Below are 8,982 nucleotides of genomic sequence, written 5' to 3'. Positions count from 1 at the left end.
ACCAGAAAAACATCATTTTTTCTATTTGATTTTTTTGTTCTGTTTCACCTATTTATGAAATAAAAATTAAAATTTCTATGTAGTTTTGTTCCTAGAAACAAGAATGGAGAAATACCTTTTAGTTACTTTTCTGTTTCTTGAAACAAAGTGAGGGGAAAAATTGTGAAATCGCGAGTCCCGACGCCCTACCCTCTCCTATCTCCCTGCAACTCTCCACAAAGCTCAGCGACCATCTCTGCTCTCTCGCAAAGCACCGGCGATCGTCTCTGCTCTCTCACGAAGCTCCAGCGATCGTCTCTGCTCTCTCGCGAAGCTCAGCATTCTCTGCTCTCTCTCTCTCTCTCTCTCTCGTCAAGCAACGGAGAGTTGTAGCGACAAGTACGATCGTTAAGCTCAGGTATCATTTCAAGCACTAATTCACATATCTGATTTAATCTCTGTAACGTGGGGATTATCTTGTTGATATCTAATGGGTAATCTCTGGCCCTAATTTCTGATTCCTTCTAATTTGTGTGGATTTGAGGGTTGTCTTGTTGATCTCTGATGGATTTAAGTTCTCTGTTTGTTGTTGCCGTTGCTGATGTTGCTGTTCTTCCCTAATTCTTCGTTGGTCAAGATATTGAATGTTTTCTTTTCTTCCTGAATATTATTATTACTATAATGTCTCTAGATCAATTTGTAAATTGTAACGGTTGGTGGGTTACTTGATATTCTGTGGTCCTAGAATCGAGGTGAGACTTGATTACCTGATTCCGGACTAATTGCAATTCTCACCATGGCCTAGCCTAACCTTCAAGCCTTACTAGCAGACCAAGCACTCCAACTGTTTGTGCTAGGGCCTAGTCGAAGCCTGATGTGTAACAGGGATCATTGGTGCACAATGCAAGATCTAACATGTTTATCATATCTCTTAAGTCAATGCAGACTATAGTTTAATTACGAAAAGCTAGCTTCTCTCTTCAATTCTCAAGATAGCAACAGCTTCAATGGCTAATTTAAAGGTCTTTTTAGTGGTTCTAAAAGAAGAGGGAGGTAGAGAAATTAAGGAAACTAATAAGCCTGGTTGGGCTTGATTGCAAATCGGTGGTTGATGTTCTTAATGAGCTAGTTTTTTTTTTTTTTTCCTAGTGACTCAAATAAGGAGACAGATTTCTTTGCTTCTTGTGCTGCTTGATTAGGTTTTTTTCTAGGTCTGGTGGTGCTCACCACCCCTTTTTCTTGTTTCTTGTACTTTCCTATATAAGAGCTTCTCCTATTCAGACTTTCTCTAATAATAGTTGCTTTCCTTTGTTATAAAAAAAAAAATACCAAGTTTTCTTTCACCGGTGGCTGAGTGAGAGGATGGTCCAGATGTGACCCCCCATCACTCCCCACCTCTCCCGTCCCCCCTTATTGTATGCTGTCAATGGATCACAGTGAATGAATTCCGTGTCCTCAAGGAAGCTCGATGGATAAGGACAAATAACATTGTTTTGGTAAATAAGTTTGAACGAGACCATAAACACTAGTTTGTTGAACTCAAATACAACTTTGAGGTAGTAGTATTATGCTTACCATTGCTTATACTCTTCATTTTTGACTCTATTGTTCAATATATGTCAAGAAATACTACAATTTCTATTTCATTTTGTGGGTTCTTGTTGAATAGTTGCAATAGGGAGGTAGTGTATGATAGACCTGAACCAAGGGTTTTACTGTTTTAACTAGTTGGAGAGTTGGTACTGTTGAAAATGATATCCTGTAGTTCTTAGTAGGATTGTCTATACAGAGCTCTAGGAGCTTATGTATTTAATTGTCATTCTTATGGTGATTTGAAGATTAGTGACCTTTGTTTTTTTTAAGATTTTTTTTTCAAGAATAAGCACTATTGGAACCTTTTCTAGTTACTAAAAATGAACTCTAATGCTATAGAAGTTATATTATAAATATAGGGTAGTGGTACCTTGCATTTCTTTTATTTGGACTAATTCAATTAAAAGTTGTTTGGCAAGAAGGAAAAAGATTGATTCCTTCATGAAAATAGTAAATAAAGCTTTAGAAGAAGCCAGGTACGTAGTAGTGTGGTACTACTACTCCTCTTCCTCTTCATAAGTGTTGGGAGTGACAAAAAGCAGCCAAAAGTTGCATCGCATGCATTCTGATGATGATGCCCTCCTACCCATATCGATCTCTTCTTTAATTTTCTGATCTGGTTAATCACTTCTCCTTACTTCCCATCTGAGATTAGGTATTGTTGGACAACATGACAGAGTTAACACAAGAGATGTGGGTGATGGCTCAACAAAAGATACACAAGAGTGCTGCTTGGAGAATATCATTTGTAGAAGTTGTTGCTAAAAAAAGGATGTGGATGATTAGAGCATTGAAGTAGGATTTGGGAGTTTCTTGAAAACAATAGGTTTCTTTTTAAATTTGAGGATGACATGGATATTTGTTTGTTTGATTTTGATGGATGGTTTGATTTAAAAATAGAATAAGGGAATTTCTTTGAGGATGACATGGATATTACTTTGCTTGTTGATTTTGATGGATATTTTGATTTAAAAGTAGGATATGAGAGTTTATTTGAGGATGATATGGATATTTGTTTGTTTGATTGATTTTGATGGATGATTTGATTTAAAAGTAGGATATGGGAGTTTCTTCCATATATTGATTTGTTTACATGATTTTTTAAGGATGACATGGATATTTGTTATTGTCTTATTGATGAATGCATTTTTCAGTTCTTATTATGTAGCATTTTGATACTCATATTCATTTATATACAGATATGGCAATGAATCCTACCAATTTTGAAGATGATTCATCCAGTGATGATGACATCATCCTATATACATTCCAAACATTTTTAGATTACCTTCGGATTAGAGAACCATGTATGGAGAGTAACTACACAGGAGTTGTCATGGTCGCAGAGACATTGAATGGGCATTCAAATCTATGCTACATTGAATTTAGAGTTGAGAGACATGTCTTCCTCAATCTACATGATATGATGATACATAGAGGATGGTTAGATGATAGTTGTCATATATGGGTAGATGAACAACTTGTAATTTTTATTGTAATAGTAGCGCATGGAAGCAGTACTAGACAGGTTGCAAAGAAATTTCAATGATCTGGACAGACAATTAATGCTGTATTTCAAAAAGTGTTGCACGCTATGGTTCAACTAGCGAATGAAACAATCAGAACACTTAATTTTGATGTGGTCCCCTCAGAGATTCAATATAACCCAAAGTTTAGCCCTTTCTTCCAGGTAACCTTTTAAGATTTATGCTAAGTTCAAATATTATCAATTACTAGTTAATGAATGAATTCTAATAGATATCTATATTGTGTTTCATTTAGGATTGCATTGGTGCTATTGATAGCACTCATATTAGCGTCATAGTACCCAGATCAGAGCAAACCCGATACAGAAATCGAAAAGCATTGATCATACAAAATGTTATGTGTGCTTGCTCGTTCGACATGGGTTTCACATTTGTGTATGCGGGCTGGGAAGGTAGTGCACATGATGCTTGGGTTTTTGAAGAGGCGAGATCAAATACTACCTTAGGTTTTCTTCATCCTCCTCCAGGTAATTCACAACAAACAAATCACTTGTACGTTAAGTGTCTTTTTAGACTAATATACTCACTTGTATAAACGTTATCCATAATACTTGAAGGAAAGTATTATGTTGTGGACTCAGGTTACACAAGTCAACTTGGGTATTTCACACCCTTTCGAGCAGAAAGGTATCACCTACCAGATTTTAGTGGGGAGAGAAGGGGTGCAAGAACACCGAAGGAGTTGTTCAATCATAGACATTCCTCCTTACGGAATGTTATTGAAAGAACCTTTGGTGTATTGAAAAATAGATTTCAAATCTTACAAAAAATGAAGGGTTACCGTATCGAGGACCAAGCCAGCATCGTAGTTGCATGTTGTGGGCTTCACAACTACATCAAAGAACAAGCTATTAAAGATGATCTTTTTGATGAATATGGTTGTGAACAGAATGTAATTGATCAACTAAATCCTCCTAATCATCAAGACTTCATTGCTCCAACTACAAGTACAAGTTAGAGAGGAGCAAGAAAGAGTCAATGTTAAGGATAAATATAACAAATCAAATGGCTATATTGAAGGGAATGCCTATGATTCCAATTGATGGACCTTGATGTTTTGATTTTAATGACTTTATGTTAGTTGCTACCATTAATGATTTTATGTTAATTGTTAGAGAATATGTTACGTAATAGAAAACTCTATGTTCTATTTACTTATGTGACATTTAAAAAGATATTCCCTATTGAATCTCTATCACATTGGGTTTTTTCATTTTAATCATGTATGATGTCTTCCCTTTTGTCAAAATTCTAATGGCATAACTGTAATTAATGATACATGCATAAGAAACCGTTTCTGTTGTTTCTAGACACAGAAACGACTGAAACAAAATCAAACGGCCCCCAAGTTATGGTATATCATCATAACTCGAGCCCTTGAGGGTTTTGATTCTCGTAACGTTTTTTTCTTTGGGTGAAGGGTTTTGATGATCATAACAACACCAAAATGGTGCTACATATTTTCTTCTTCGGCTGTGACCCTGCAACCACCTCTTTTGTTTTTTCCTCTCTCTCTCGTTTTGTTTTCTGCTTTTTTTTTTCTCTGTAGGAAGTAGGAACCCAACCCGACCAACTTGAGCACACGCGGTACTTGGGAGGAACAACATACATTCGCTAGAACATCTAGGGCCCGTTTGATAACGTTTCTGTTTCAAGAAAAGGCAGAAACATAAATTTCCGTTTCTAGAAATAGAAACGGAATTAAAGGTGTTTAATAAGTCATGTTTCTGGAAGTCGATAGTAACCAGCGAAAGAATGGCCACAAGTCGTTTCCAGAGGCGGCTCTACTTGTTTCGCCTGGGTCGTTTCTTGAACCATAAATATGTAAAAATTTCAATTTCTATTTCTGAAAACAACTGAAATGAAACAGTTTTATCAAACATTTTTTGTTCTGTTTCTGCCATTTTTAGACAAAGAAATGGCAGAAACCTGTTTCTTGAAACGTTATCAAACGAGCCCCTAAAGTTCTTGGTCAAGGTAGCATGGCATGTGTCCATTTTTACGTATGACTGACCTATAGATCATGCATGTCTTTTTTTGTCCATGTAACAGAATAGATGTCTTATGGTATTTAGAAATTTTAAATGGCCTTCACATACTCGTGTACGGGCCTGTTTGCTTCAGGCTCATCAACATGGCGGATGACAACCAGGCAAGAACCCTCAATTCTGCCTGAAACTCGTCTCCCAAATTGATCTAATTACACTTCATGTTCCGCGTTCTTTACATCTTTTGGTCCGCCACCAAAACTTGGTTGAACCATCAAGATACATGGTAACTGTATTCACCGACGGCTCCTCTGACGTTGTCCGACAAGCCGCTCCATATCCCATTGTTCTTTAACACCTTAGCATCTCGGGTGCCAACAAATGCCTTGGGTCTGCTTGATTCGAACCATCTCCGTCGAGCCACTGCTTACGGCCTTCTTTAGTATGGTGACCTCGTCCGTCAGTAACAAATCCTTATCACAATAACATTTCACCTTTTAAAAGCTAAAAACAGTCTCGTACTAATCTCGAGATGCTTCCCAACTATCTAATTTTCAAAATGATAAATTAACACAGCCATGCATACCATTGGTTCTTGAAACCACCTCTCCATAACTCAGGTCAATTTATCTTCATAGCAGCAAACAGGTACCCATTGGTTGAGAAACTCTTTCACTAAAAAACGAGAGACACACAAAAACTGTTGAAATAGATCATTCATAGTATTGCCCTACACAAAACCTGGAATTACGCTAAAAGGGGAAGTCTTTCAACATTCAGAGACAAAATCACAATGAAATAGAGCATGAACAATAGTTTTTTCATCCTTACCACAGAGGAGACATTAGGGGTTTGGGGTGTTTTTTGTATTTTTTTGGGAGGGGGGGGAAACCATATGCCTTTTAAGTAAAGAAGGTGTTTCACAATAGTTGAACTAGTACAACATTTACATTACTCGAGGGGCTAGTTGAGTTGACAAGGGACCTTTGCCTAGGAAGCATATAATTCTTAGTTCGACTCCTCTTACCTCTATGAGGCTATTCGATGACACGGGGGTATATAGTGCTCTTCACTATATATGACTTAGTCTATGTGGTTGTGGGGTCAGTATAGACCCGTGGGACTAGTCAGGCCGAAGGTCTAGATACCCATCAGTAAAAAAAAAAAAAAAAAAAAAGCCTAGTGCAACATTTCCCAAAGTAAAACCTTGAGTTTAGGAAGCAGCTTTAAGCTCCACAACAATTTTTTGAGCTACAATATCGGTTCAATTTTCTGGCCAACTTCAGGTAGTCTCCTCTTTAATGAAATTCTATCAATTGATCATGTAATCTGTATTTGGTGATTGTATTTGAGGTATTGAGGAATCAGTGTGAAGATAAAATTTCATTTATAAAGTTTTGATCGTACACAATGTTGGTTGCATAAAAAAAGACAAATTGTCGGTTTAAAAATATGTATGTTTCAATCTTTTCCACTTTATAGAAAGGAGCTTTTATTTCGTTTAAAAGGATTCGAATGAAAGATCAGATTTAATCACCTAAAATTTCTGTTTTTGATTGTAAATATTTTCTTCTTAATTTTAATATTAATACTAAGAGAGTTAATTAGAAAATATATTCATCTTAATAATATGTGAATAATAATAATAATAATAATAATAATAATAATAATAATAATAATTTTGGAGGAATAAACGTTCCTTAGTCATATGGCCCTTACGCCCAGACACGGAGGATGGCAACATGAGGTGCCCATCCCTGTGAAATTCAAAAAACCCTTCTCCATTGATGCCCATGTACTCCACTTGATTGGTTCCCGTATTAAACCATGGATGGGAAACTAAAAAGCATCCTTTTTTCCTAATAATATACAATCAATTTATTGAGGATCATTTCTTTCTTTGAAAAGCATATAGGGTTTACGAAAAAGAGAAAAACCTTAGGGTTACTGGTTACATCCAAATTCATGGATCAATTAAATACCTTATTGGGTTAGTGTCCACATTACCCATGAACCAAATTATTTGTAATTAATATATTGCATTCTATTGCATTAATTAATACCCACAAAACCCCCCCCCCAAAAAAAAATCATTTATTTTCATCAGAAGGTTACCAACTTGCAATTCAGAAGCTGAGAAATAGTTTATTCAATCTATTTAAATGACCAATGCTTATCTCATATTTGAAGAAAGAAAAGGAAAAGATTAAATTAATCAAGAAAAATTAGTAATGCATAAGAAGCTCCATTATATCAATAGAAACATTATGAAGTTTCAACCTTTTTCCGTTCTCCAATTACTCTTTCTCCTTTAGTTGTGTTGGACCTCTCAAAGATTTTTAACAAGACCAACCTGTTTTCCTTGCCATTTGGAATCACACTTTGTTGTCTAATGCTCCCATTGATGAAGGTTCCCCCATCCCCCATCCCCCTTATATTCTCTTTTCCCAAGTGGGAAGCAAAAGAGATATCCTTTTTTAAGAATAAACACAATACCGATATTTTTAGATGTAAGTCTGACCCTTCAAAGATTAATATTCTCTAGTACGTAATCAAATTCAAACCTTAATTAATTAAGAATATATCCTTTTTTATTCGCATCATTAGAGAAATATTAATAAAGATCTTATGAATGGTATGCTTGCTTCACATGCAATTTGTAGGATATAAGCTCCTCTCTATATCATATTAATATTGTGTTTGGTATGCATTCTATATCAATAATGAATTCCAAGAACTCATTCCAGACAATCTTATTTTTTCACTTAATATCTTAAACATCGGGATCCACTTTTTTTCTAACGTATATTTGCAAGGATTATGATCCTCTCCAGCACGGGACGGAGTGCAGTGAACATCCTACGGCTGGGAACATTCGGGTTCATACCCCAAGGAACTCCCAACCATCGGATACCCACTGCACTCCATCCCATGCTGAAGAGGATCTGATTGCTACTTGTAACTCACCCTTCCAATCTCAACTTTGTGAGTCTCAAATCTTGATCACCCAACCCCTTGAAGATCTCAATTATAAATAGTGATTAAAGAGAAAATTGAGGCTGCATAGGTTATGATTTTTTAAAGTCTATTATCAACCTGGAATGCACTTCAATTCCCAAGAATTCTTATATACCAAACAAATTCTTAGTTTAGTATGAAAGGACAGGGCAGCAGGTAGAGGAGGGAATTGAAGTTCATGTAGTTTCTTAGTAGTTTAACACAAAAGCAGCCCCTGTGGGTTGACTTAAGAATGGCATCAATCCTTACTATTCTTTGAGATCCCATTTATTATCAATGAAGAAGTCTTCTTAACCAAACTATTTATATTCTTATATTTCCCTTTGAGGCTTTTCTCCACCCTAGCATCCTCTATTAGCTTAACCCCTTTTATGTTAAAATTTCCATCCTTAGTGTGAAAAGCGTGTAAGGGCTAGTCTACAAAGTGGACTCCATGTCATCTGTACCCAAGAAAGAATCTCATCTCATCTTCACGTATATAAGAACCCATGAAAATCATACATAACCAAATCAATCTCTCTCTCTCTCTCTCTAACCAGTTGAGGGGATTGTTGTCTGGTTCGAAACCATTCATATGAAGCTCTTAAACATGAAACTGAATGATTTCGGACCAGGCTTCATTCCCCCTAACTTAAAGATCTTTGTTGATGCTTCCACAATCCTACCAAAGATGATATTTGTTGTTGATGCTTCCACAATCCTACCAGAGATGATATTTGATCACCTATCGACTTCATCAGTTGTGTCACTGCATCTAATCGGAGAGTTCTCGCCGGAGAAATCGGTGTCGCCGGAGATGATGATCAAAGCAGAGGTTCTTGTCAAATGGGTATATGAGTTATAAGTCTATTTCTTTT

General features: G+C 36.2%; 1 protein-coding gene across 1 annotated transcript; it reads left to right on the top strand.

Moving 5' to 3' along the window:
* The first annotated feature begins 3,166 nt into the window (after window positions 1-3,166).
* LOC122089619 (putative nuclease HARBI1) lies at window positions 3,167-4,077 on the top strand. Its single transcript, XM_042659340.1, has 3 exons — window positions 3,167-3,262; window positions 3,355-3,586; window positions 3,677-4,077. The coding sequence occupies exons 1-3, from the start codon at window positions 3,167-3,169 to the stop codon at window positions 4,075-4,077; spliced, it is 729 nt and encodes a 242-aa protein (XP_042515274.1).
* The last annotated feature ends 4,905 nt before the right edge of the window (window positions 4,078-8,982 follow it).

The sequence above is a fragment of the Macadamia integrifolia genome, chromosome 9 (genome assembly GCF_013358625.1).
Source record: "Macadamia integrifolia cultivar HAES 741 chromosome 9, SCU_Mint_v3, whole genome shotgun sequence".
Classification (NCBI taxonomy): Eukaryota; Viridiplantae; Streptophyta; class Magnoliopsida; order Proteales; family Proteaceae; genus Macadamia; species Macadamia integrifolia.
The sequence above is the reverse complement of the archived record's forward strand: the minus strand, read 5'-3'. Positions and strand labels throughout refer to the sequence as shown.

Coding starts and splice junctions, on each gene's coding strand:
- LOC122089619 (XM_042659340.1), top strand. CDS start 3,167: ATGGTTCAACTAGCGAATGAAACAATCAGAACACTTAATTTTGATGTG. Junction 3,263..3,354: donor AGTTTAGCCCTTTCTTCCAG/GTAACCTTTTAA, acceptor TGTTTCATTTAG/GATTGCATTGGTGCTATTGA. Junction 3,587..3,676: donor TTTTCTTCATCCTCCTCCAG/GTAATTCACAAC, acceptor TAATACTTGAAG/GAAAGTATTATGTTGTGGAC.